Source organism: Coregonus lavaretus, assembly GCF_964263955.1.
Source record: "Coregonus lavaretus genome assembly, chromosome: 37".
Taxonomy (NCBI): Eukaryota; Metazoa; Chordata; class Actinopteri; order Salmoniformes; family Salmonidae; genus Coregonus; species Coregonus lavaretus.
The window spans coordinates 31,802,763-31,830,663 of NC_140024.1; the positions used below are offsets into that span (position 1 = coordinate 31,802,763).

Sequence of the window (27,901 nt, forward strand, 5' to 3'; positions counted from 1 at the left end):
GTGGGTGTAGGTTAGAGGTGGGTAACCATGGGGAAGGGTGTCTAGCTACAGGGTAGAGGTTAGAGGTGGGTAACAAGGGGCAGGGAAGGGGAGGTGAGGAGGGTCCAGTAGTCTCAGCACTACTGTGGAGGGCAGTGGAGTGGAGGGCAGGGCATTATGGTTGGCAGTGCTGACGTCTCATCATGGGTCATACAGGTACAGTTGGTCATCCAGTGCACTGTGCAGGTCTTGATCTGACGGTCTCATCTTGCAGAGCCGTCTGGACTGTACCACTGTAGTGTCGGGGCGGGGGGATGGGGCGGTCCCTGAGTGTTGGGTCCCCTGTGTGTGTGATAGCTGGTCCCTCGCCTGCATTAGTTACCGCTCCTCCGCCTCCTCCTTTCCATTGGTCTCCTGCTCATCCTCTTCTCTCCTCTTCTGCCTCTGGAAGAAGCCAAGCTTGGAGGAGGAGGAGGAGGAGGGAGGAAGGAGAAGTGAGATTGAGAGGCATAGATACTTCTAGATCATTTTCCTAGAAACAATCTCAACTGGCTTTATCAGTGTTGGGCATGCTGATTCTTAGTGGGAAAATACATACAATAATGTACAATCATTCTTTGCCAGAAGAGGGCAGTGTCGTCCAATAAATAACACTGCAGTTACAACACTGTCTAGACATCAGTCAGTTAGAACACTCCTACTGAATTTAGAGAAAGAGCCTGAGTGCACCTGAAATGGCACACTATGCTCACTGTCCCTTCTGCAATCCAGGACAGTAAAAATTACAGGTGCAATCTGGCAATAATCTATCTAGTATAAACAAACACAAATCCTGTTGCTGTAAATGCACTATCCAGATATCATATAAATGTATCATGGACATTTTGATCATCATGCTGTTGTAATGTTTGTACATGATGAGAGCTCCAGGGCAGTAGGGCAGGGCTTACCTTCCATAGAGCTAGACTGAGCAGGGATAGCAGCAACAACCCTCCCAGCGTGCTCCCAATGATAATCCAGATTGAGATTCTGTAATCCCCTTCTTTCCTAATCTCCAGGATTATCTGTGGGAACGAGCACCCAAAACAAGACAAAATGGCACCCCGATCAAATAACAAAAGCTGATCCTAGTTCAGTTTACACGCCATAGACTGCCATAGATTACAACAGATTATGTTAACTGTCTACTGTTGGGCATTTTACTACATGTCGCTGTTTTGTACCATTGGAAGACTTCCAAAGGGCAGATTCTAGGGTTTGTGAAAGTAACAGGTGCCTATAAAGCTCAAATATATGCAGATCTATCTTGCATGATGCTTATTTATGGGTCAGTGTTAACATGGTGTCATCTTGTGTGGATCACTGTTTTTGCTGGAATTCCATCTCAGCATTGATGCATTCAAAATACAAATGATTCCCTGCTCTCCTTCCCCGTGGAGTCTCGTCAAAAACAGAGATGAAGGGTACTGGATGTGCTTCTAAGAGCGTTGAGTTGAGTGCATAACAACTTTGTGTGACTGGTTATTGCTTAACTGTAAATATTGGCCTGTAGATGGCAGCAAAGAGCAGTGAATGGGAGCACAGGGCTACACTACACGTGTTGCTGCTGGTCCTTTCGGTCCTTAAGCACCATGCAGTCAATAATGTGTGTTAGAATAACAGCCTTGGCTGTGAGGATTCTGCATAGCTATTAGGAGCCAATAAGCATATTCGTAGAACATAAACTGCAACTATAGTGAAAAGTAGTCTAGGCTGTTGGACAGGCTGCTACTGAAAATACAGGTTTTCAATCGAATGAATGAATGAATGAATGACTCTATAGAAAAGGTTATGCACTGAAGTGTGTCTTGACTTGGAGTTATTTGTACTCACATGTCTGACAGGCCTTTCTTCATGAAGAAACATGGGGCTTGAAGGTGGAAGTTCTACTGATGCGCTCGTCACCAGTTCCAGGACTTTGAACCTCAGCTGATGGTGTAAGAGAGGGTGAATGAACACAACAGGAAGTTACTTCTCATGGACATGCTCAAGGAGTGTAGGTTTAGTAGTGTGTGTGTGTGTGTGTGTGTGTGTGTGTGTGATATACTCACAGCATGCAAGGCGTCCAACCGTAATGCCCCCCTGATTCTGACGCTGACTTCCCTGTAGGGGTTCAGGTTGACAGTGCATTGGACCGGCAGAGGCAGAGTATTGGAGTGGTTCTGCATAGAGACCAAACACAAGCTTGTTAGTTAAGAATGTTCCATTATTTAGGTAAGCTAGTTGCAATCATATGGTGTGGGTAGTTTACCAGGCGTGAGACTCGAGAGAGGTCTTCTGGGGACGCCCTGCTCTGTGCCACATGTTGAGGGGGTATGCAGCGGGTACTGTCTGTCTAAGGAGACAGAATGACATCTCTGTTAGAACGGAGACAGTATAAGTACACACTTGGTGGTCTCTCAAAGGAAGCAGACCTTTGCTAGATTTTCAAGTCCTCTCACCTGGTCAATATTGAAGTCCGATATCTGCAACAGCTGGTTCCCGTTTTTGGTCATCTCTGGAATTTCTATATTCAACTGCAGGTCCCTCACCGGAAAGAAGCCCAGATTCTGGATCTGTGAAAAATATAGAACGCTTATTCAGTCTTAACTCAAGCAATAAAAAATGGTGGGGGTATTTTGTGATGTAATTGCAATATACAGTATTTCTACACTGTAAAGACAATTGATTGTTGCGTGGTTGCTGTACGATTGTGCCGCAACCCTGTGTGTTGTGACATTTGGTCCTCACCTGGAAGGTGAAGTTGAATGGAGGGCCAATATTTCCCGGTACCTCCAGGGAGAGGTCTGCTTTGATTTCACAGCGAGAGGGGTTGGAGTCCCTTTAGGGAGAAAGGAAGGTGATACAGTATATCATGTACAGTATATCTGTATACTGTATATCTAACGTTTGCCATTATGTCTGTGCAACACTAAATCAACATTGAATCCGTCAGTTCCAGTGACAGGGAATTGTATTCAATATGCTAGTTAGCTGTTTATTTTACAAGAGTTTATTTAAGGAGACTGACAGAAGGAGAAGGAACGTTAGAGAGGACATTGTGAGAAAGACAAACCTTGTAAATAGGAGGTCAGCCTCGTATTTCAGCGGGTGAAAGATGTCGTTGAAATTGTCTGCTAAGGTAACCTCCTCTCCATCACTGCAGAAAAAAAGCATTTAAAGCATTTCAACTATTCTGACACGTCAAACTCACAACCCAATGGGACTGCATGCCAATTGACCCTTGGATGACGAGAGCATATTTCAGAGATATAGCTCAGTCTCGTCAATATCCTACTTCTCATCTGTAGTCTGTGGTTAGTGTGATGAATCAGTTCATTGTTGAGAGATGCAGTATCTGCAGGTTTTCACCATCATTTGTTGATTAGTGAATGTTTGACACCACCCTCATCTATGGTTAGTGACTGTTTGACATCACCCTCATCTGTTGATTAGTGATTGTTTGACACCACCCTCATCTGTTGATTAGTGACTGTTTGACACTAGGAAAGTCAGGAGAGCAGAAACTCCTGAGCTAAGAACATTAGCTCATTATCTCACTGATTATAACTGTAAAAATAGTATCTATCAGACAAAGTTATTAAAAAACGGCTTAATATTTGAAGTGGTTTAGTGAGTCCTCACCTGCTGGCTTCTAGAATGACTCGTACGTGGTCCAGGAACACTGATCGGCTGAACTCAAACTCCAGACGGAAAGACACCTACATGGGCGACGACAAGAGAGAATATTATAGTACCACGATGACAAAATGTCATGCGTTTGCATCAATGTTACAGTTACAGTGCTCGTGCCAGTCACATTACCCATGAGTTTTGCCCAACAGAACAGTCAGAACATGCATACAGGTGTGGACGCAGAGTAGAGCTGATCTGAGAGCAGTAGCCCTGGGTCACTGGGTGAGGGATCTCCTGGCTATAAACCATTCCAAACTGTACGCTTCATCAGTCCCCAGCCTCCGACAGTAATACATCCCACATTAGGGATTAAAGAGAGAAGCCTGCAATAACCTGGACTAAGTCCTTGGCCTCGGACCCAAGGAGCCTGCAGCCCTGTTGGTACCCAACAAAGAACCAGGGCATTTCCCCTCTGAAGACCAAGCACTGAACACACCCACAATTACTGTACTGCCAACATGGATGGGCTCCATGGAGCCACAGTGCAGCTACTGTGAGTTTACATATGCCTGATTCTAAACCGACCCTTAGAACCTTGGAACCTTAGAACCTTCATGTAGATGTAAACAGATTGGGTATGTAGGTGAGAGTGGAGTTTTTTTACATTCAGCATCACTCCGTCAAGGGAAATATAGTATTATTTCTAACAACGATATCTACACATATTTCAGGATGTTATGTATCCCTGGAAATAATCAGAATGAAGGTAACCATTACAGTTTTGAAAACATAGCTTGTCCCAAAAAAGTGGTCACTGAGTCTTTTAACACAGGCTTAACGCCTAACAAACACCTTGTAGTTTTCTACACTTTTAACATTGGCCAGAACCTGTTCCCTCATAGCCTGGCAAGAAAACAATTCAATTTGCTCAGCTTGTCTTTGGCTCAACCATTGGCTCAACTTACCCCAAGGCAAACATTTTCACTATATTAGCCCACACAGCTGCAAGGATGCACTTTAATGCTAGGTTTAGGACCTCATATTGAAGTTTATAGAGACCCGAACCGATGTATAGAACAATCTTAAAATGGTTTGCGTTGGTTTAGATACATGGATCATGAAACCTTTAACACACATTTATTTGACTTGGTGAAAAACAGTTTTTTGGACCTAACTTGCTTACCACTTTTTCCATGTAGTTTCTTCCTTCACAGACTCCATGAAATGATGACCTCTTCCTAAATATTTGGGCAAATAATACATAATGTGTATGGTTCCCTAGAAACAAGGGTCACGCAACTTACCCTTTTGGGGCAACTTGCCCCACTCTCCCCTACTAAGAGTATGGTCATAGCTCCACCTCACTTTCTGATAGGTTGAGCGTTATATTTTCCATATACAGTGGGTATAGAAAGTCACCACCCCCTTTCAAAATGTTCACCTTTTGTTGCCTTACAGCCTGAAATGAAAACACATAAAATCAGACTTTTTCCGGCTTTATTTACACACAGTAACCCACAATATCCAAGTGGAGAATGTAAAATACCCTATTTGGATAAGTGAACGCCACCCTGAGTTAATACTTGGTGGAACCACCTTTTGCTTGAATTACAGCCATGAGTCTCTTCGAATACCTAGACTGTGCAATATTTACCCATTCTTCATTGCAGAATTGTTCAAGCTCAGTCAAATTGCATGGTGACCGCTCATGGACTGCACTCTTCAAGTCATTCCACAGATTCTCTATAGGTTTTAGGTCGGAGCTCTGACTAGGCCACTCAAGGACATTCACCTTATTGTCCTTCAGCCACTGTATGGTTGCTTTGGCGGTGTGCTTTGGGTCATTGTCATGTTGAAACGTGAACCATCTTCCCATTTTTAACTTCCTGGCAGAGGGCTGCAGGTTGTCCTCAAGAATCTGTTGGTATTTTGCACTGTCCATTTTCCCTTCTATTCTGACAAGTGCTCCAGTCCCTGCTGAAGAGAAACACCCCCACAACAGGATGCTGCCACCGCCGTGCTTTACTGTAGGCATGGTGTTCTTTGGGTGGGAAGATGTATTGGGTTTTCGCTAGACATATCATTTTGCGTTCAGGCCAAAAAGTTCAATTCTGGTCTCATCTGACCACAGCCCCTTTTGCCACTTGGCCTCGGAATCTACAATGTGCTGTTTGGCAAAGCTCAAACGAGACTTGATGTGGCTTTTTTTGAGGAGTGTTTTTTTTCTTGACACCCTCCCATAGAGACCAGATTTGTGGAGTGATATTGTGGTCACATGCACACATTGACCAGTCTTTGCCATAAAGGCCTGCAGCTCCTTAAAAGCCGCCATTAGCTTCTTGGTAGCCTCTCTGATCAGTCTCCTCCTTGCCCGGTCATCCAGTTTGGAGGGATGGCCTGATCTATGCAGGGTCTGGGTGGTGCCATACACCTTCCACTTCTTAATAATGGTCTTAACTGTGCTCCGAGGGATAGACAAAGCCTTTGAAATCTTTTTATATCCATCCCCTGACTTGTGCCTTTCCTCAACTTTATCTTGTAGTGCTTTTGAAAGTACCTTTCCGCCCATAGTGGATTCTTTGCTTTGAATTGCACTGGTAAGCAGTGGAGTCCTCTATGAACAACTGCTTTTATTCTGAACTAATCAAAGTCACTACAATTGATCACAGATGGAAGCCAATTAGCTTGATTTGTGATCTGGAAGATGGTTGGTTATACCTCAGCAAGTTTGCAATTGCAATTGTAAGGGGGGGGTGTTCACTTGTCCAAATAGGGTATTTTACAATTTTACTTAATACTTTTTTTCTCCACTTGGATATTGTGAGTTACTGTGTGTAAATAAAGCCGGAAAAAGTCTAATTTTATGTGTTTTCATTTCAGGCTGTAAGGCAACAAAAGGTGAACATTTTGGAAGGGGGTGGTGACTTTCTATACCTACTGTATTGCTTAATCATATTTAGAATTTGGACAAAAGTCTCCTTCCCAGCCATGTGTCTGTCTACTATGACAAGTGAGGCTACTGGACACATAAAACCACCACAACAAACAACCTGTTCAGAATTACAAAGCAATCCTTGCAACACTTAGCAGTGAGGGCATTCTCGCCCCAAAAACTGACACAAACAAGCCTAACTTCCAGCTGTATTTAGTATACAGTACATAGTCAGCCCACTAACTGCTATCCTTGGCCCCATTCAAGGAGAAGGAGAGGCGGGGAAGCATTGTTTACTGTCCTCCATCTCATGATGGACCCCTGATTCATTCCAACTGGGCAGGAAGGAATGCCTAATGAGGCAGCTATGTTCCTGCCTGTAAAGAATCCCTCAACTCTGATAGAACACAGACACTGCATGTACACAAACAAGAACCCCTACATTATCACACATACACACACACATACACACACACGCACACACACACACACATTTGTTTTACTATCCTTGTGGGGACCAAACAATTGATTCCCATTCAAAATCCTATTTTCTCTAACTCCTAAACCTAACCCTTAACGTAACCCTTAGCCCTAACCTTAAACCCTAACCCTAAACCTAAACCCAAACCCAAACCTAACCCCTAAGCCTAAAATTGCCCTTTTCCTTGTGGGTACCGGCGAAATAGGACTTCTGGTCCCCACAAGGATAGTAAAACCAAACACACATACACACACACTGTTCTGTCGGCATCAGATATGTCAAAGGAATGTTCATCTTGTTGTCTGCCTGACCACAATGCTGAGGACTGGGTCAGTTTATGCCAGGTCCTTTGGGGGAGGATTTTGACTGTAATAATAACCCTAATGGTTGGCCTCAGTGGTATGGGCTTGGAAGACATCACAGTGGAGCAGTGTGGGTAATGACTGGGGCTGATCAGAGCCCTGACACAGTGGAGCAGTATGGGTAATGACTGGGGCCGATCAGAGCCCTGACACAGTGGAGTAGTGTGGGTAATGACTGGGGCCAATCAGAGCCCTGACACTGTGGAGAATGTAAAACCAGAAAGTGCCTTAGGTACTCTCCTCTGCTCTGGGCCAACTCAAGACACCGTAGCAAAGTGTTTCCCAAACTTGGTCCTGGGGACCCCACGGGGTGCATGTTTAGTTTTTTCCCCTAGTACTACACTGCTGATTTAAATAATCAACTCATCATTCATCTTTGATTATTTGTATCAGCTGTGTACACTGCTGGTCTCACTGGGCTGGCCTCTGCTCTCTACAGGGAACACTGCTCTTCTCACTGGGCTGGCCTCTGCTCTCTACAGGGAACACTGCTGGCTTCACTGGGCTGGCCTCTGCTCTCTACAGGGAACACTGCTGGTTTCACTGGGCTGGCTTTGCAGCTAGGGTGGTGTACTGGGAGTCTTAACTCGGTACCACACTTTAAAGAGACCCAACCAGAACAGAACACATCAGGCTTGTGGCTCCGTCTGGCTCCCATTCAAACACAATGACTGTGGGTGATTCGTTCATTGAGGGTTTTTTTAACGGTCCCCCAACATGACCCCATCTCAAATCCCTCAGAAGGTTACCCCAACATGACCCCAGCTCAGATCCCTCAGAAGGGTCCCGCAACATGATCCCAGATCAGATCCCTCAGAATGGTCCCCCAACATGACCCCAGATCAGATCCCTCAGAAGGGTCCCCCAACATGACCCCAGATCAGATCCCTCAGAAGGGTCCCTCAACATGACCCCAGATCAGATCCCTCAGAATGGTTTTTATTGGAGAGAATATGAAGGAAATAATCCTGGGGTAATTCTGTTGTCAAGGAGATGACCATTATTTGTGCTAATGACTTGGTGGGGTAATGCGATAGGAGGATTGGGGAGTGGATGAAACATTTGGTTTACTGAGGCCACTTTACTTGATCGCTGTGTGAGTGTGTGTGTGTGTGACCTTTATTTAAATGTGTATTTGATTATCCAGATATTTTATTGGAACAGAATACATCTCCATTTTAAGTGTCTTTCTGTGCTACTAGAAATAAAGCATTTACTGTTACTGTTGATGTCTCCAGGTTACTTTATGCCTGAATGTGTTGTAATGTTCTCTGGCATGCCATGGAGTTTAATCTCTGGCTACCAGAACATATAAGGTTAAAAAGAGAAGATCAGATGGGTGTTTGGTTAAAAAACACTTATGTTCAGTTCTTAGGGGCATAGACACATATTTAGTCTGGATACTTGTTTGTATAGGGCTGTTAGGATGAGATACAGTTGAAGTCGGAAGTTTACATACACCTTAGCCAAATACATTTAAACTCAGTTTTTCACAATTCCTGACATTTAATCCTAGTAAAAATTCCCTGTCTTAGGGTCAGTTAGGATCACCACTTCATTTTAAGAATGTGAAATGTCAGAATAATAGTAGAGAGAATGATTTATTTCAGCTTTTCAATGTCTCTTCTAGGGTGTATCCACTATGGAGGAGTGGAGTAGTGACGGTCAGGAAGACTGGTGTTTTGGAGAGGAGTTGGGCCGGCTAGAGAGCATTCACTATGGAGGAGTGGAGTAGTGATTATCAGGAAGACTGGTGTTTTGGAGAGGAGTTGGGCCGGCTAGAGAGCATTCACTATGGAGGAGTGGAGTAGTGATTATCAGGAAGACTGGTGTTTTGGAGAGGAGTTGGGCCTGCTAGAGAGCATTCACTATGGAGGAGTGGAGTAGTGATTATCAGGAAGACTGGTGTTTTGGAGAGGAGTTGGGCCTGCTAGAGAGCATTCACTATGGAGGAATGGAGTAGTGATTATCAGGAAGACTGGTGTTTTGGAGAGGAGTTGGGCCGGCTAGAGAGCATTCACTATGGAGGAGTGGAGTAGTGACGGTCAGGAAGACTGGTGTTTTGGAGAGGAGTTGGGCCTGCTAGAGAGCATTCACTATGGAGGAATGGAGTAGTGATTATCAGGAAGACTGGTGTTTTGGAGAGGAGTTGGGCCGGCTAGAGAGCATTCACTATGGAGGAGTGGAGTAGTGACGGTCAGGAAGACTGGTGTTTTGGAGAGGAGTTGGGCCTGCTAGAGAGCATTCACTATGGAGAAGTGGAGTAGTGACGGTCAGGAAGACTGGTGTTTTGGAGAGGAGTTGGGCCTGCTAGAGAGCATTCACTATGGAGGAGTGGAGTAGTGATTATCAGGAAGACTGGTGTTTTGGAGAGGAGTTGGGCCTGCTAGAGAGCATTCACTATGGAGGAGTGGAGTAGTGATTATCAGGAAGACTGGTGTTTTGGAGAGGAGTTGGGCCTGCTAGAGAGCATTCACTATGGAGGAGTGGAGTAGTGATTATCAGGAAGACTGGTGTTTTGGAGAGGAGTTGGGCCGGCTAGAGAGCATTCACTATGGAGGAGTGGAGTAGTGACGGTCAGGAAGACTGGTGTTTTGGAGAGGAGTTGGGCCGGCTAGAGAGCATTCACTATGGAGGAGTGGAGTAGTGATTATCAGGAAGACTGGTGTTTTGGAGAGGAGTTGGGCCTGCTAGAGAGCATTCACTATGGAGGAGTGGAGTAGTGACGGTCAGGAAGACTGGTGTTTTGGAGAGGAGTTGGGCCGGCTAGAGAGCATTCACTATGGAGGAATGGAGTAGTGACGGTCAGGAAGACTGGTGTTTTGGAGAGGAGTTGGGCCTGCTAGAGAGCATTCACTATGGAGGAGTGGAGTAGTGACGGTCAGGAAGACTGGTGTTTTGGAGAGGAGTTGGGCCTGCTAGAGAGCATTCACTATGGAGGAGTGGAGTAGTGACGGTCAGGAAGACTGGTGTTTTGGAGAGGAGTTGGGCCGGCTAGAGAGCATTCACTATGGAGGAGTGGAGTAGTGATTATCAGGAAGACTGGTGTTTTGGAGAGGAGTTGGGCCTGCTAGAGAACATTCACTATGGAGGAGTGGAGTAGTGACGGTCAGGAAGACTGGTGTTTTGGAGAGGAGTTGGGCCGGCTAGAGAACATTCACTATGGAGGAGTGGAGTAGTGACGGTCAGGAAGACTGGTGTTTTGGAGAGGAGTTGGGCCGGCTAGAGAGCATTCACTATGGAGGAGTGGAGTAGTGATTATCAGGAAGACTGGTGTTTTGGAGAGGAGTTGGGCCGGCTAGAGAGCATTCACTATGGAGGAGTGGAGTAGTGACGGTCAGGAAGACTGGTGTTTTGGAGAGGAGTTGGGCCGGCTAGAGAGCATTCACTATGGAGGAGTGGAGTAGTGATTATCAGGAAGACTGGTGTTTTGGAGAGGAGTTGGGCCGGCTAGAGAGCATTCACTATGGAGGAGTGGAGTAGTGACGGTCAGGAAGACTGGTGTTTTGGAGAGGAGTTGGGCCTGCTAGAGAGCATTCACTATGGAGGAGTGGAGTAGTGATTATCAGGAAGACTGGTGTTTTGGAGAGGAGTTGGGCCTGCTAGAGAGCATTCACTATGGAGGAGTGGAGTAGTGACGGTCAGGAAGACTGGTGTTTTGGAGAGGAGTTGGGCCTGCTAGAGAGCATTCACTATGGAGGAGTGGAGTAGTGATTATCAGGAAGACTGGTGTTTTGGAGAGGAGTTGGGCCGGCTAGAGAGCATTCACTATGGAGGAGTGGAGTAGTGATTATCAGGAAGACTGGTGTTTTGGAGAGGAGTTGGGCCTGCTAGAGAGCATTCACTATGGAGGAGTGGAGTAGTGATTATCAGGAAGACTGGTGTTTTGGAGAGGAGTTGGGCCTGCTAGAGAGCATTCACTATGGAGGAGTGGAGTAGTGACGGTCAGGAAGACTGGTGTTTTGGAGAGGAGTTGGGCCGGCTAGAGAGCATTCACTATGGAGGAGTGGAGTAGTGACGGTCAGGAAGACTGGTGTTTTGGAGAGGAGTTGGGCCTGCTAGAGAGCATTCACTATGGAGGAATGGAGTAGTGATTATCAGGAAGACTGGTGTTTTGGAGAGGAGTTGGGCCGGCTAGAGAGCATTCACTATGGAGGAGTGGAGTAGTGATTATCAGGAAGACTGGTGTTTTGGAGAGGAGTTGGGCCTGCTAGAGAGCATTCACTATGGAGGAATGGAGTAGTGACGGTCAGGAAGACTGGTGTTTTGGAGAGGAGTTGGGCCTGCTAGAGAGCATTCACTATGGAGGAGTGGAGTAGTGACGGTCAGGAAGACTGGTGTTTTGGAGAGGAGTTGGGCCTGCTAGAGAGCATTCACTATGGAGGAGTGGAGTAGTGACGGTCAGGAAGACTGGTGTTTTGGAGAGGAGTTGGGCCGGCTAGACCAGACAAAAGACTTTCAACTGAAAATTCAGCACCTCATGAAAGGCATGAGGCAGGATGGAGAGAGAGGGAGAGAGGAGGGGTAGACAAGGCCAAATGGAGAGAGAGGAGGGGTAGCGTAACTGCCATTGGAACATCTACAGTCAATGTCAACTAACAGCACACCCAAAAGGGTTCTTCGGCTGTCACCATAGGATAAACCTTTTTGGTTCCAGGTAGAACCCTTTTTGGATCCAGGTAGAACCATTTTGGGTTCCATGTAGAACCCTCTGTGGAAAAGGTTTTACATGGAACCCAAAATGGTTCTACCTGGAACCAAAAAGGGTTCGTCTAAGGGTTCTCCTATGGGCACCTTTTTCTAAGAGTAAATTCAAACATGTCTCTTTCAAAAAAGGAAAACTCTACACATTACAATACAAAACATACAGCCGACAGGAAAGACTAATAAATATGGTTGACATTACAGGCCTGGGAAGGAAGATATAAGTGGAGAAATTATGCTAAACATCAGTCAGAAAGTTGAAACAGACAATCAGATAGGGGAATCTGTAGCAGAACATATCATTAAAATATCTCTTCATACTGTATATCTCATCTATCTTCATTTGATCCTGTCTGATGCTCCAAGCAAGGGAAAGCAACCTCTGTAGTCTACATTACATCATTTGTCCAAATGCAGTGTTGCATAGACATTCATTGTACTCCTTTACCAGGTACACTGAACAAACATGTCCTTCTAGACGTCTCATTCAGTGATGCATAATGGCTTACTCCTATAACACACTTAAAGTGAACAAGAGTAGTGTATCATTGTCATCACCTCGGCAACGGCTGAAATCTCTACGCTCTTCTCAGCAACTGTAACAGACTGATTCAATGGAGTCATTTAACAATAAACCCTTGGTCCCAGAGGACAATTTTGATTCGTATATGAACTTAAAGGTCCACAGATTTCAGGGCAGAATTGGACGTTAGTGGCCTGCAAAATAGAAAAAAACGGAACAGTACAAAGAGATTCGAGTTTCCACGCAACAAGTGTGAGCCAAAGGTCACAGTCACAATGCAACCATCAATAACATTGTTTCACGGTTATGTACTGTGAGAGATGTCATTTATGATAACAATCGCCCATCTTATTAAAATAATGGTAGCTGATATTTTGTTATCGCTGTGACAAGCCCAGGAGAACTGTTGCACAATAATATTGAAAATATTAAAGTGGTGGTGAAGGTGGGGGTTGCCAGATTGGTGCGCGGAGGGCACACTGCTGACAGCCGTCTTGGCGGGGGTTGGGGTAGGAAGGACACTCTTCTGTAACTCTTAGATGGCCGGGTTGGGTAGGGTACATGGGATAGGTGGGTGACTTGATTGTAAAATGTCAGGGATCAACCCCATATAGATTAACCATGGTTCACCTTGATCATCTCTGGGTAAATATGAACCTCTGTGGTCCCTCTGTGGTTGCAAACAGTCTGTATTGCTATACTATGGTCTTTAATGGTCCATTGTTCTGGTTTAGTGTTCTGGTAACCACTGCTGCAGTCTATGGTCGCCTATTTTGGTCTGTGATATGCTACAGTACTCCACTAGGAGCAGCTGTGGTACCCTGTGGTCATGAATGGTCTGGTATGGTTCATTGTGGTGAACTGTGTTTCACTGTGGTCTAAGGGACTCCAACTCACCTGAGTCTTGGCTCTCATGAAGGGAGCGCTGACGTTGCAGGTCCTCTCATGCCTCTGTCTGTCCTCACTGCGACACTCTATCTTGATATCCGAGTTGTCCTGAGATGGAAACACAGATAAAACACTCAGTGACTGAGAGAAACATGAGAGAGACAAGCTTCTACATAAGACAACCCTGAATTCCCTCAGGAAAAATTATATTCTATATGGCTAGAATATGTGCAGTAGTACTTCAGACTGTATTTGAAGAAAGCTTGTTCTTCAATAGACAGACTGTACTAGTCTATAGGTGATTGTGGCCAAATCATCTTCACACTGACTTCTGTGAGCAGTCAGCCCAGCACTGTTTCTGTGTCTGTAGTACTGGTATACTGTTGTCTTCAGTACTGGTATACTGTTGTCTTCAGTACTGGTATACTGTTGTCTTCAGTACTGGTATACTGTTGTCTTCAGTACTGGTATACTGTTGTCTTCAGTACTGGTATACTGTTGAGTGTTGACTGTAGTACTGGTATACTGTTGTCTGCAGTACTGGTATACTGTTGACTGTAGTACTGGTATACTGTTGTCTGCAGTACTGGTATACTGTTGTCTTCAGTACTGGTATACTGTTGTCTTCAGTACTGGTATACTGTTGACTGTAGTACTGGTATACTGTTGTCTGCAGTACTGGTATACTGTTGACTGTAGTACTGGTATACTGTTGTCTGCAGTACTGGTATACTGTTGTCTGTAGTACTGGTATACTGTTGTCTGTAGTACTGGTATACTGTTGACTGCAGTACTGGTATACTGTTGTCTGCAGTACTGGTATACTGTTGTCTGTAGTACTGGTATACTGTTGACTGCAGTACTGGTATACTGTTGTCTGTAGTACTGGTATACTGTTGTCTGTAGTACTGGTATACTGTTGACTGCAGTACTGGTATACTGTTGTCTGTAGTACTGGTATACTGTTGTCTGTAGTACTGGTATACTGTTGACTGCAGTACTGGTATACTGTTGTCTGTAGTACTGGTATACTGTTGTCTGTAGTACTGGTATACTGTTGTCTGTAGTACTGGTATACTGTTGTCTGTAGTACTGGTATACTGTTGACTGCAGTACTGTCATTTATTGGACTGTATTGTTGCACTATAGTCTTTGGGTCCTGGAATAGTGCTTTATAAATCTACTGTCTACTGTGAATCATCACCTTGACTATGAGACTAGAGAATCGTAGGTTAGGAGTGTAGGTGATGTTGAGGTGGGCGCCGTAAGCGTTCTCTCCCCTGTTCTCCAGACGAACGTCCATCACCATCCTCCTCCTCGATCCCTCCATTACTCGCTCTGACCCCTCCGCCCCTCCTTCGGACAGACGCCGACACATCGCACCCCTGGAGTGGACTGCATTCCCACAGAACTGCCTGTGAGGAGGGGGGGGGGGGGGGGGGAGGGGAGGGGGGAGCAGTCAATTCTGTTCAAATCAAGTCAAATCAAATTTTATTGGCCACATGTGCCGAATACAACACGTGCAGACATTACAGTGAAATGCTTACTTACAGCCCTTAACCAACAGTGCATTTATTTTTTATAAAAAAGTAGAATAAAACAAAAAAGTGTTGAGAAAAAAAGACCAGAAGTAAAATAAAATAACAGTAGGGAGGCTATATATACAGGGGGGTACTGTGTGTGTGTGTGTGTGTGTGGTGTGGTGTGGTGTGGTGTGGTGTTGTGGGTGTGGTGTGTGTGTGTGGTGTGTGTGCGTGTGTGTGTGCTCACCTCCAAGACAGCAGGTCAGTTGTACTCTGTAAGGACAGGTCTGGTATGCAGCGGTCGTCCTCATCACAACCATTCCAGAAGGGGAGCTAGTAGAGAGAGAGATGCTCAGTTACAATCACATCCATATCATAGTACGGCTATGCCAAGAGGTCTGGACCTTTATGGTACAGCAAGTACTATGCTTGCCCTGTAAACCATAGTGTCACTGGTTCAAGCCCCTGGATGTTCCCCTTAATACCCCTCATAAGGCTATAGACTAAGAGCTAAACAAGGAGATGACTGCTTAGTGGTCAGGTCAAGCAGTCATGGGACCTGCTCAAAGTGCTTATGTTCTTCCTCACTTCCTTGAAGTGATCACTGATTGGACATGATTGGACAGATGAACAGAAGGTTTCCAGCACATGGTTTTCACCTGTCCAGACATGTCTAATCAGTGATTACATAAGAGTACATAAGAGCTAAACAAGAAGTGATGACTTGTCAGTGGTCAGATTAGTGGTCAAGGGTCAGATGTGTATCTTACCTCAGTCCTGATGGTGGTGGGCCAGGTGTGTCTTACCTCAGTCCTGATGGTGGGCCAGGTGTATCTTACCTCAGTCCTGATGGTGGTGGGCCAGGTGTATCTTACCTCAGTCCTGATGGTGGTGGGCCAGGTGTATCTTACCTCAGTCCTGACGGTGGTGGGCCAGGTGTATCTTACCTCAGTCCTGACGGTGGTGGGCCAGGTGTATCTTACCTCAGTCCTGACGGTGGTGGGCCAGGTGTGTCTTACCTCAGTCCTGATGGTGGTGGGCCAGGTGTATCTTACCTCAGTCCTGATGGTGGTGGGCCAGGTGTATCTTACCTCAGTCCTGACGGTGGTGGGCCAGGTGTATCTTACCTCAGTCCTGACGGTGGTGGGCCAGGTGTGTCTTACCTCAGTCCTGATGGTGGTGGGCAGGGTGTATCTTACCTCAGTTCTGACGGTGGTGGGCCAGGTGTGTCTTACCTCAGTCCTGACGGTGGTGGGCCAGGTGTATCTTACCTCAGTCCTGACGGTGGTGGGCCAGGTGTCGTCCAGCGTAGGGCCCTGGTTGGGATCCTTAAGTGCCACCTCCACAGTGAACACGATGGGCCTCACGTAGTCCGTGGTCTCCTGGATCAACAACACATGTGGAGGATCAGTGTTATTACAACTGTATTACACCATACATCATGAGCCATAACCGTCACAACACACTGGGGAATAGGAGACATTATAATGATAGGATAAAACCAGAGCGATGTATTTAGAGAGATGGGCCATTGAGTTTTCTGCATTATGAATTTACAGTGAGGGAAAAAAAGTATTTGATCCCCTGCTGATTTTGTACGTTTGCCCACTGACAAAGACATGATCAGTCTATAATTTTAATGGTAGGTTTATTTGAACAGTGAGAGACAGAATAACAACAACAAAATCCAGAAGAACGCATGTCAAAAATGTTATAAATTGATTTGCATTTTAATGAGGGAAATGAGTATTTGACCCCTCTGCAAAACATGACTTAGTACTTGGTGGCAAAACCCTTGTTGGCAATCACAGAGGTCAGACGTTTCTTGTAGTTGGCCGCCAGGTTTGCACACATCTCAGGAGGGATTTTGTCCCACTCCTCTTTGCAGATCTTCTCCAAGTCATTAAGGTTTCGAAGCTGACGTTTGGCAACTCGAACCTTAAGCTCCCTCCACAGATTTTCTATGGGATTAAGGTCTGGAGACTGGCTAGGCCACTCCAGGACCTTAATGTGCTTCTTCTTGAGCCACTCCTTTGTTACCTTGGCCGTGTGTTTTGGGTCATTGTCATGCTGGAATACCCATCCACGACCCATTTTCAATGCCCTGGCTGAGGGAAGGAGGTTCTCACCCAAGATTTGACGGTACCTGGCCCCATCCATCGTCCCTTTGATGCGTTGAAGTTGTCCTGTCCCCTTAGCAGAAAAACACCCCCAAAGCATAATGTTTCCACCTCCATGTTTGACGGTGGGGATGGTGTTCTTGGGGTCATTGGCAGCATTCCTCCTTCTCCAAACATGGCGAGTTGAGTTGATGCCAAAGAGCTCGATTTTGGTCTCATCTGACCACAACACTTTCACCCAGTTCTCCTCTGAATCATTCAGATGTTCATTGGCAAACTTCAGACGGCCTGTATATGTGCTTTCTTGAGCAGAGGGACCTTGCGGGCGCTGCAGGATTTCAGTCCTTCACAGCGTAATGTGTTACCAATTGTTTTCTTGGTGACTATGGTCCCAGCTGCCTTGAGATCATTGACAAGAGCCTCCCATGTAGTTATGGGCTGATTCCTCACCGTTCTCATGATCATTGCAACTCCATGAGGTGAGATCTTGCATGGAGCCCCAGGCCGAGGGAGATTGACAGTTATTTTGTGTTTCTTCCATGTGCGAATAATCGCACCAACTGTTGTCACCTTCTCACCAAGCTGCTTGGCGATGGTCTTGTAGCCCATTCCAGCCTTGTGTAGGTCTACAATCTTGTCCCTGACATCCTTGGAGAGCTCTTTGGTCTTGGCCATGGTGGAGAGTTTGGAATCGGATTGATCGATTGCTTCTGTGGACAGGTGTCTTTTATACAGGTAACAAACTGAGATTAGAAACACTCCCTTTAAGAGTGTGCTCCTAATCTCAGCTCGTTTCCTGTATAAAAGACACCTGGGAGCCAGAAATCTTTCTGATTGAGAGGGGGTCAAATACGTATTTCCCTCATTAAAATGCAAATCGATTTATAACATTTTTGACATGCGTTTTTCTGGATTTTTTTGTCGTTATTCTGTCTCTCACTGTTCAAATAAATCTACCATTAAAATTATAGACTGATCATTTCTTTGTCAGTGGGCAAACATACAAAATCAGCAGGGGATCAAATACTTTTCCCCCTCACTGTACATGACACTTCAAAATTCTATGGCAGCCATGTTACTGCCCCATTAACATTACATGGGGGAATATTTAAATATTGTTATGCAACTAAATGTCTATAATTATAGCAATACTTAAAATTCTAAAAGTTGTCCCAATTCTCTAAATACATGGCTCTGGATAATACCATCTCAAGTCTCTGTCTTACCTTCTGATTGGCTGTATGTAAATGTAGTCATATTACTTCCACCTATCCAATACTCTCAGATCTACCGGATAGGCTAGGGTCTAGATGTTGATTTGGAATTCAGCTAGAATTTAGTCAGTGCTCACCATGACATGGAAGTAGATGTGTTGACAGGTCTCCTCTCCAGAAAGCAGGGTCAGGTTTTGAAACAGCAGTTTATCAGGGTCGTCCATTATGGCTCTGGGGTTGAATCGGCGCTCCCCAATGGTGGTGTTGTATGTAATAGCTAGAGAGATGAAGAAAGAGGGAACATAAGTGTTGGAAACATGTTCTATACTACACTACCGGTCAAAAGTTTTAGAACACCTACTCAATCAAGGGTTTTTCGTTATTTTTACTATTTTCTACATTGTAGAATAATAGTGAAGACATCAAAACTATGAAATAACACATATGGAATCATGTAATAACCAAAAAAGTGTTAAACAATTGAAATTCTTCAAATAGCCACCCTTTGCCTTGATGACAGCTTTGCACACTCTTGGCATTCTCTCAACTAGCTTCATGAGGTAGTCACCTGGAATGCATTTCAATTAACAGGTGTGCCTTCTTAAAAGTTCATTTGTGGAATTTATTTCCTTGTTAATGCGTTTGAGCCAATCAGTTGTGTTGTGACAAGGTAGGGGGGTATACAGAAGATAGCCCTATTTGGTAAAAGACCAAGTCCATATTATGGCAAGAACAGCTCAAATAAGCAAAGAGAAATGACAGTCCATCATTACTTTAAGACATGAAGGTCAGTCAATACGGAACATTTCTAGAACTTTGAAAATGTATTTAAGTGCAGTCGCAATAACCACCAACCGCTATGATGAAACTGGCTCTCATGAGGACCGCCACAGGAATGGAAGACCCAGAGTTACCTCTGCTGCAGAGGATAAGTTCATTAGAGTTACCAGCCTCAGAAATTGTAGCCCAAATAAATGTTTCACAGAGTTCAAGTCACAGACACATCTCAACATCAACTGTTCAGAGGAGACTGTGTGAATCAGGCCTTCATGGTCGAATTGCTGCAAAAAAACCCACTACTAAAGGTCACCAATAAGAAGAAGAGACTTGCTTGGGCCAAGAAACACAAGCAATGGACATTAGACCGGTGGAAATTTGTCCTTTGGTCTGGAGTCCAAATTGGAGATTTTTGGTTCCAACCACTGTGTCTTTGTGAGACGCGACGTGGGTGAACGGATGATCTCCACATGTGTATTTCCCACAGTAGAGCATGGAGGAGGTGGTGTTTTGGTGTGGGGGTGCTTTGCTGCTGACACTGTCTGTGATGTATTTAGAATTCAAGGCACACTTAACCAGCATGGCTACCACAGCATTCTGCAGCGATACGCCATCCCATCTGGTTAGGCCTTAGTGGGACTGTCTTTTGTTTTTCAACAGGACAATGACCCAACACCTAAATCTCAACTTTATTTATTTAACACTTTTTTGGTTATTACATGATTCCATGTGTGTTATTTCATAATGTTGATGTCTTCACTATTATTCTACAATGTAGAAAATAGTAAAAAATAAAGAAAAACCCTTGAATGAGTAGGTGTTCTAAAACTTTTGACCGGTAGTGTACATTACTTTACTTTCTATAAAGTAATGACCAGAAGCAGAACAGATTACAGCACAAAATACAGTTGGACAAAATCCAAGAGCCACCATCGAGGAACTGAGTGACTACTCCAGAGTTGAGAGAGTTGACTAGACCTCTTGAGCCATATGGCTTTGGAAGTGATTCATTTCCAACCCACACTGTTTTAGAGGCACACTATTTATTACCCTGCGCTTTAATAGCTTGGGGAAAATACCATCAAATCCAGAGCTAATGCACATCACCCTACTGAGCATGCCAACTGGAGAGTACACTGGTCTCCCATACCTCAAACCTAATTTCTCCATTATACCATGGCATTGTTGAATGCTTCTTTCTGATTGGCTTGAAGGGCATTCTAGAGCGTGCATTATTTCCCTATAACTCATGGTATATTTGCGCGTTAGAATTCAATGGCTATAGTTAATTCTTACATGTTCTATGTTTGAGCTGCTTTTTAAAAGCAAAAGTCTAATTGAAAACATTATTGGCATTGTTGAATTCGTTTTTCATAATGGCAAGCTAGGACTGATGGTTTGGTTAGCTAAACTACTACCACGGCAACTACTGTAGCTACAGTTGAAGTCGGAAGTTTACATACACTTAGGTTGGAATCATTAAAACTCGTTTTTCAACCACTCCACAAATTTCTTGTTAACAAACTATCGTTTTGGCAAGTCGGTTAGGACATCTACTTTGTGCATGACACAAGTAATTTTTCCAACAATTGTTTACAGACAGATTATTTCACTTATAATTCACTGTATCACAATTCCAGTGGGTCAGAAGTTTACATACACTAAGTTGACTGTGCCTTTAAACAGCTTGGAAAATCCCAGAAAATGATGTCATGGCTTTAGAAGCTTCTGATTGACATCATTTGAGTCAATTGGAGGTGTACCTGTGGATGTATTTCAAGGCCTACCTTCAAACTCAGTGCCTCTTTGATTGACATCATGGGAAAATCAAAAGAAATCAACCAAGACCTCAGAAAAAGAATTGTAGACCTCCACAAGTCTGGTTCATCCTTGGGAGCAATTTCCAAACGCCTGAAGGTACCACGTTCATCTGTACAAACAATAGTACGCAAGTATAAACACCATGGGACCACACAGCCATCATACTTCTCAGGAAGGAGACGCGTTCTGTCTCCTAGAGATTAATGTACTTTGGTGCGAAAAGTGCAAATCAATCCCAGAACAACAGCAAAGGACCTTGTGAAGATGCTGGAGGAAACAGGTACAAAAGTATCTATATCCACAGTAAAACAAGTCCTATATCGACATAACCTGAAAGGCCGCTCAGCAAGGAAGAAGCCACTGCTCCAAAACCGCCATAAAAAAGCCAGACTACGGTTTGCAACTGCACATGGGGACAAAGATCTTACTTTTTGGAGAAATGTCCTCTGGTCTGATGAAACAAAAATATAACTGTTTGGCCATAATGACCATCGTTATGTTTGGAGGAAAAAGGGGGATACTTACAAGCCGAAGAACACCATCCCAACCGTGAAGCACGGGGGTGGCGGCATCATGCTGTGGGGGTGCTTTGCTGCAGGAGGGACTGGTGCACTTCACATAATAGATGGCATGAGAAAGGAAAATTATGTGGATATATTGAAGCAACATCTCAAGACATCAGTCAGGAAGTTAAAGCTTGGTCGCAGATGGGTCTTCCAAATGGACAATGACCCCAAGCATACTTCCAAAGTTGTGGCAAAATGGCTTAAAGACAACAAAGTCAAGGAATTGGAGTGGCCATCACAAAGCCCTGACCTCAATCCTATAGAACATTTGTGGGCAGAACTGAAAAAGTGTGTGCGAGCAAGGAGGCCTACAAACCTGACTCAGTTACACCAGCTCTGTCAGGAGGAATGGGCCAAAATTCACCCAACTTATTGTGGGAAGCTTGTGGAAGGCTACCCGGAACATTTGACCCAAGTTAAACAATTTAAAGGCAATGCTACCAAATACTAATTGAGTGTATGTAAACTTCTGACCCACTGGGGAATGTGATGAAAGAAATAAAAGCTGAAATAAATCATTCTCTCTACTATTATTCTGACATTTCACATTCTTAAAATAAAGTGGTGATACTAACCGACCTAAGACAGGGAATTTTTACTAGGATTAAATGTCAGGAATTGTGAAAAACTGAGTTTAAATGTATTTGGCTAAGGTGTATGTAAACTTCAGACTTCAACTGTATCTATTAAACTTGCTAGCTACTTCGGTGGATGTTGAACACATTTCTAGTGGCAAATGTGTTAAATAATGTCTGTCTACCATTGTGTCATGTCACACTCAATATGACGTAGGCCAGGGCTAGTCAACACCCGGCCTGCGGGCCAAAACCGGCCCCAAAGCTGATTTGATGCGGCCTGCCAAAGTTGTCTTATAGGCTATGTAAGGAATAATCAAGGTATAAAAGGTATAATCGGATAATCGGAACACACCTTCCACGTAGTTCATTATTTTCAATTGAACGCATAGCCCGTCGTTGATTATCCCTTACATAGCCTATAAGACAACTTTGGCAGGCCACATCAAATCAGCTTTGGGGCCGGTTTTGGCCCGCAGGCCGGGTGTTGACTAGCCCTGGCCTACGTCATATTGAGTGTGACATGACACAATGGTAGACAGACTACAGATGGTTATAGAAGTCATGGGGTGCTCTTTCCATTCCCATCAGATGCTGAGTGTTACCTAAAGCACATTTGGAGACGTACAGTATCTCTTTTCTCAAACTCAATTCTTCCAGGTACAGTCGAACACAACAGACTTGCAACCCCAGCAGCAGCCCATCTGACAGATGTTACTAGACCAGACATGATAATGAGGGGAAAATCAAATCAATGTGTTCCACTGTTCAGTCTCCCCTAAACGTCCAACCGTCCCTACGGAGGACAAGACAACATTCTGAGGCTTCTTCCTATTGGTTTGGCCCGTCTAACATATTTGACAAAGACAAAGTTCGGGAGGTTAACCTGAAACATCCACTCCTTAATCCCTCCTCAGCCTGCCTCCTATAGTCCCACACAAGGGGGAAAACTTGAGCCACCAGGCCTCGACTTTTAAAACAAATTGTGACACAGAGACCAAATTGTGACACAGAGACCTTGCCGACAGTGGCACGGGTGGGCCACTGTCGGCAAGACAACACCTCAGTGCCATGGTAACCGAACTGGTCTCCAGGGAGATTCTGGGCTCGCGGCAGAAGTGTGGGGTATCCATGTCGGGTTAACCGCAGCCTGACAACCATTGTTTGTATTGTCACCATATAAATTAAATGAGTGGACAGAATGCGTACTATTTGAAGGGAAATGTACATATGCTAGGCTAATTGACAGTCAGAGGCTAGGATAATCCAGATCAGCTATCATCAGATGTAGCAGTTGGCATAGCATGCCCGCAACCCCTCTGTAGCCTGCAGCATATGTGTTTGGCAGATGGACTGATATCCTAAATCGTCACTGATAGCGAGGAAACATTTTCCTGTGGCTCTGCTCTGGGGTAAGTAGCCATCACCATTTCACTTAGTGAGCCAACAACAGAGCGGTGTGACTGACTCAACAACGACCAAGCAGAAACATTGAGGAATACACGTCTGGGAGAATGATGAAGGATATTGATTTCAACTATGAATATCTGAACAGCATTACTTCTAGTGCTTCCTGATTCTTAGACAATGTGTAGCAGTCCCCTGTAGCTCAGTTGGTAGAGCATGGCGCTTGCAACGCCAGGGTTGTGGGTTTGTTTCCCACGGGGGGCCAGTATGAAAATGTATGCCCTCACTAACTGTAAGTGGCTCTGGATAAGAGCGTCTGCTAAATGACTACAATGTAAATGTAAAAATTTTCAATTTTGCTCCAAATATAAAACAGTCTTGGAAAGGCTAAGCTTTGCTCCAAACATAAAACAGTAGGAGATCAACAGTAGAGTTAATCAAGATTTCAGTTTCGCCTGAAAGACAATGAGGTCCTCTGCTGACTGCACAGTGGCAGCACAACAGTGAAGAAACTTCTTCCTGAATATAAATAATGCTTTTTGGCTCCACTGGGCTTTTTGCTTCGTTTTATTTGCTTAGTTCCCATTCCCATAAAAGCAGCAAGCAGTGGGCGGCTTAAACAGAACCCATATTATGAGAAGTGCAGAGAAAGAGTTCAGCAACATCAGCAATATCTCAAGGTAGTTGGAGTCAATCTGTAATCTTCTGCACTGAAGCTATGATCAGTAGAAGGATGCAGGCTACATTATAGTCCGGAACACTCACCCACTCCCTGTGTAGGAGGTATGGCTGTCCGGGCGGTGACGTTTAGACACACTATGGCTGACATGCAGGTCACTTCCTTGCCTCCCCTCTCGCAGTCCTTCACAAAGATGTTGATCTTGCTCGGTTCAAACCTGATGTTGGCGTGAATTCGGACGACACTGCGAGACCTGCAGATAAACCATACACAGTGTTATGATCATAAATGTAGTTGAGTATATGCTCCACATACATACAGTACCATAGAAACAGTAGAACACTTGTTAATATCTAAGTAACCTACCATAGAAACAGTAGACCACTTGTTAATATCTAAGTGACCTACCATAGAAACAGTAGACCACTTGTTAATATCTAAGTGACCTACCATAGAAACTGTAGAACACTTGTTCATATCTAAGTGACCTACCATAGAAACAGTAGAACACTTGTTAATATCTAAGTGACCTACCATAGAAACTGTAGAACACTTGTTAATATCTAAGTAACCTACCATAGAAACTGCAGAACACTTGTTAATATCTAAGTGACCTACCATAGAAACTGTAGAACACTTGTTAATATCTAAGTAACCTACCATAGAAACTGCAGAACACTTGTTAATATCTAAGTGACCTACCATAGAAACAGTAGAACACTTGTTAATATCTAAGTGACCTACCATAGAAGCACGGCTGCCCCCAGGGAGCCCACTGCCAAGTCCACCAGGCCATCCTCGTCCATGTCCATATTGCCATGGATACTACGGCCAAAGTAGCGCAGGCCACTGGCCATGTCTAACGCAGCTATCCTCTGTTTGTATTTACGTAGAATCCTGTTGCGTTGGCTGAAGAAGACGTAGATAGCTCCTCTATGGTCATCCTCCAGTGGGGCCCCCACCACCACGTCGTTGAAGCCGTCCCCGTTCAGGTCAGGGACCGGGGCCAGCGAGGAGCCGAACCGAGCGTTCTGACCACGGTCCTGGATCTCCAGCGCTCCCTCCAGGATGAAACGATTCTGAAGAAGGAAATAGGATAGGATGATGTACTTTTTGAATATTTCTGGTACATGGGATAGAGTGAAATTTTGCTTGGTAAAGGTTGTGTCATGTGTCATGTGCCTGTCTATTCAATTATGCATATGCAAATGTCTATCCTATTGGTTGGTAGGACTCTCTTTGTAACTCCGTACTTAAAGAGTCTTTGGTTGAAAAACCTTGATGCTGTCAGTTAGCCTATGGTGTGTTACGTTGCAACATTGAGCCCAATCTGAAGAAACATTCGAGGGGTAACACTCATGAGTCATGACAGAGAAGATCACAGAGGAATGAAGTTGGATGACTGGGGTGAGTTACTCACAAACATAAACAACCTCTCACAGTACATATAAACTATGTCTCACAGTACATATAAACTATGTCTCACAGTACATATAAACTATGTCTCACAGTACATATAAACTATGTCTCACAGTACATATAAACTATGTCTCACAGTACATATAAACTATGTCTCACAGTACATATAAACTATGTCTCACAGTACATATAAACTATGTCTCACAGTACATATAAACTATGTCTCACAGTACATATAAACTATGTCTCACAGTACATATAAACTATGTCTCACAGTACATATAAACTATGTCTCACAGTACATATAAATTATGTCTCACAGTTCATATAAACTATGTCTCACAGTACATATAAACTATGTCTCACAGTTCATATAAACAATGTCTCACAGTACATATAAACAATATCTCACAGTACATATAAACAATATCTCATAGTACATGTAAACAATATCTCAGTACATATAAACAATATCTCACAGTACATACATTGGGGGAAAAAAGTATTTAGTCAGCCACCAATTGTGCAAGTTCTCCCACTTAAAAAGATGAGAGAGGCCTGTAATGTTCATCATATGTACACGTCAACTATGACAGACAAAATGAGAAAAAAAAATCCAGAAAATCCCATTGTAGGATTTTTAATGAATTTATTTGCAAATTATGGTGGAAAATAAGTATTTGGTCAATAACAAAAGTTTCTCAATACTTTGTTATATACCCTTTGTTGGCAATGACACAGGTCAAACGTTTTCTGTAAGTCTTCACAAGGTTTTCACACACTGTTGCTGGTATTTTGGCCCATTCCTCCATGCAGATCTCCTCTAGAGCAGTGATGTTTTGGGGCTGTCGCTGGGCAACACAGACTTTCAACTCCCTCCAAAGATTTTCTATGGGGTTGAGATCTGGAGACTGGCTAGGCCACTCCAGGACCTTGAAATGCTTCTTACGAAGCCACTCCTTCGTTGCCCGGGCGGTGTGTTTGGGATCATTGTCATGCTGAAAGACCCAGCCACGTTTCATCTTCAATGCCCTTGCTGATGGAAGGAGGTTTTCACTCAAAATCTCACAATACATGGCCCCATTCATTCTTTCCTTTACACGGATCAGTCGTCCTGGTCCCTTTGCAGAAAAACAGCCCCAAAGCATGATGTTTCCACCCCCATGCTTCACAGTAGGTATGGTGTTCTTTGGATGCAACTCAGCATTCTTTGTCCTCCAAACACGACGAGTTGAGTTTTTACCAAAAAGTTCTATTTTGGTTTCATCTGACCATATGACATTCTCCCAATCCTCTTCTGGATCATCCAAATGCACTCTAGCAAACTTCAGACGGGCCTGGACATGTACTGGCTTAAGCAGGGGGACACGTCTGGCACTGCAGGATTTGAGTCCCTGGCGGCGTAGTGTGTTACTGATGGTAGGCTTTGTTACTTTGGTCCCAGCTCTCTGCAGGTCATTCACTAGGTCCCCCCGTGTGGTTCTGGGATTTTTGCTCACCGTTCTTGTGATCATTTTGACCCCACGGGGTGAGATCTTGCGTGGAGCCCCAGATCGAGGGAGATTATCAGTGGTCTTGTATGTCTTCCATTTCCTAATAATTGCTCCCACAGTTGATTTCTTCAAACCAAGCTGCTTACCTATTGCAGATTCAGTCTTCCCAGCCTGGTGCAGGTCTACAATTTTGTTTCTGGTGTCCTTTGACAGCTCTTTGGTCTTGGCCATAGTGGAGTTTGGAGTGTGACTGTTTGAGGTTGTGGACAGGTGTCTTTTATACTGATAACAAGTTCAAACAGGTGCTATAAATACAGGTAACGAGTGGAGGACAGAGGAGCCTCTTAAAGAAGAAGTTACAGGTCTGTGAGAGCCAGAAATCTTGCTTGTTTGTAGGTGACCAAATACTTATTTTCCACCATAATTTGCAAATAACTTCATTAAAAATCCTACAATGTGATTTTCTGGATTTTTTTCCTCAATTTGTCTGTCATAGTTGACGTGTACCTATGATGAAAATTACAGGCCTCTCATCTTTTTAAGTGGGAGAACTTGCACAATTGGTGGCTGACTAAATACTTTTTTTTCCCCACTGTATAAACACACTCAGGAACAAAAACATATGCACAAGGGGAATCCATCAACAACAGACATAGTGGCTAAGGAAAGTTATACAAGTTATACATCTGCTATCTCCTGTGCTGCGGCCGGGTAGCCCCATGCCCCTCGGGCTTCTGGGATATCTCAGTCATCCATCGATGATCTCCCTCAAATGGACAGCCCT

At 44.3% G+C, this 27,901-nt stretch overlaps 1 protein-coding gene across 1 annotated transcript in view; it reads right to left on the bottom strand.

Moving 5' to 3' along the window:
- Positions 1 to 357: 357 nt before the first annotated feature.
- LOC311111423 (integrin alpha-11-like) overlaps positions 358 to 27,901 on the bottom strand; it is a gene marked incomplete at both ends in the record, with an annotated part of 28,320 nt that continues 776 nt past the window's right edge. Inside the window, 16 exons of the mRNA XM_084154138.1 lie at positions 358 to 438; positions 930 to 1,043; positions 1,852 to 1,947; positions 2,070 to 2,180; positions 2,270 to 2,353; positions 2,460 to 2,573; positions 2,749 to 2,839; positions 3,074 to 3,157; positions 3,643 to 3,719; positions 13,533 to 13,631; positions 14,728 to 14,938; positions 15,294 to 15,379; positions 16,318 to 16,428; positions 18,518 to 18,657; positions 24,292 to 24,458; positions 24,950 to 25,284. Coding sequence (XP_084010264.1) covers positions 358 to 438; positions 930 to 1,043; positions 1,852 to 1,947; positions 2,070 to 2,180; positions 2,270 to 2,353; positions 2,460 to 2,573; positions 2,749 to 2,839; positions 3,074 to 3,157; positions 3,643 to 3,719; positions 13,533 to 13,631; positions 14,728 to 14,938; positions 15,294 to 15,379; positions 16,318 to 16,428; positions 18,518 to 18,657; positions 24,292 to 24,458; positions 24,950 to 25,284 — 2,001 coding nt within the window. The remainder of the gene's footprint in view (positions 439 to 929; positions 1,044 to 1,851; positions 1,948 to 2,069; positions 2,181 to 2,269; positions 2,354 to 2,459; positions 2,574 to 2,748; positions 2,840 to 3,073; positions 3,158 to 3,642; positions 3,720 to 13,532; positions 13,632 to 14,727; positions 14,939 to 15,293; positions 15,380 to 16,317; positions 16,429 to 18,517; positions 18,658 to 24,291; positions 24,459 to 24,949; positions 25,285 to 27,901) is intronic.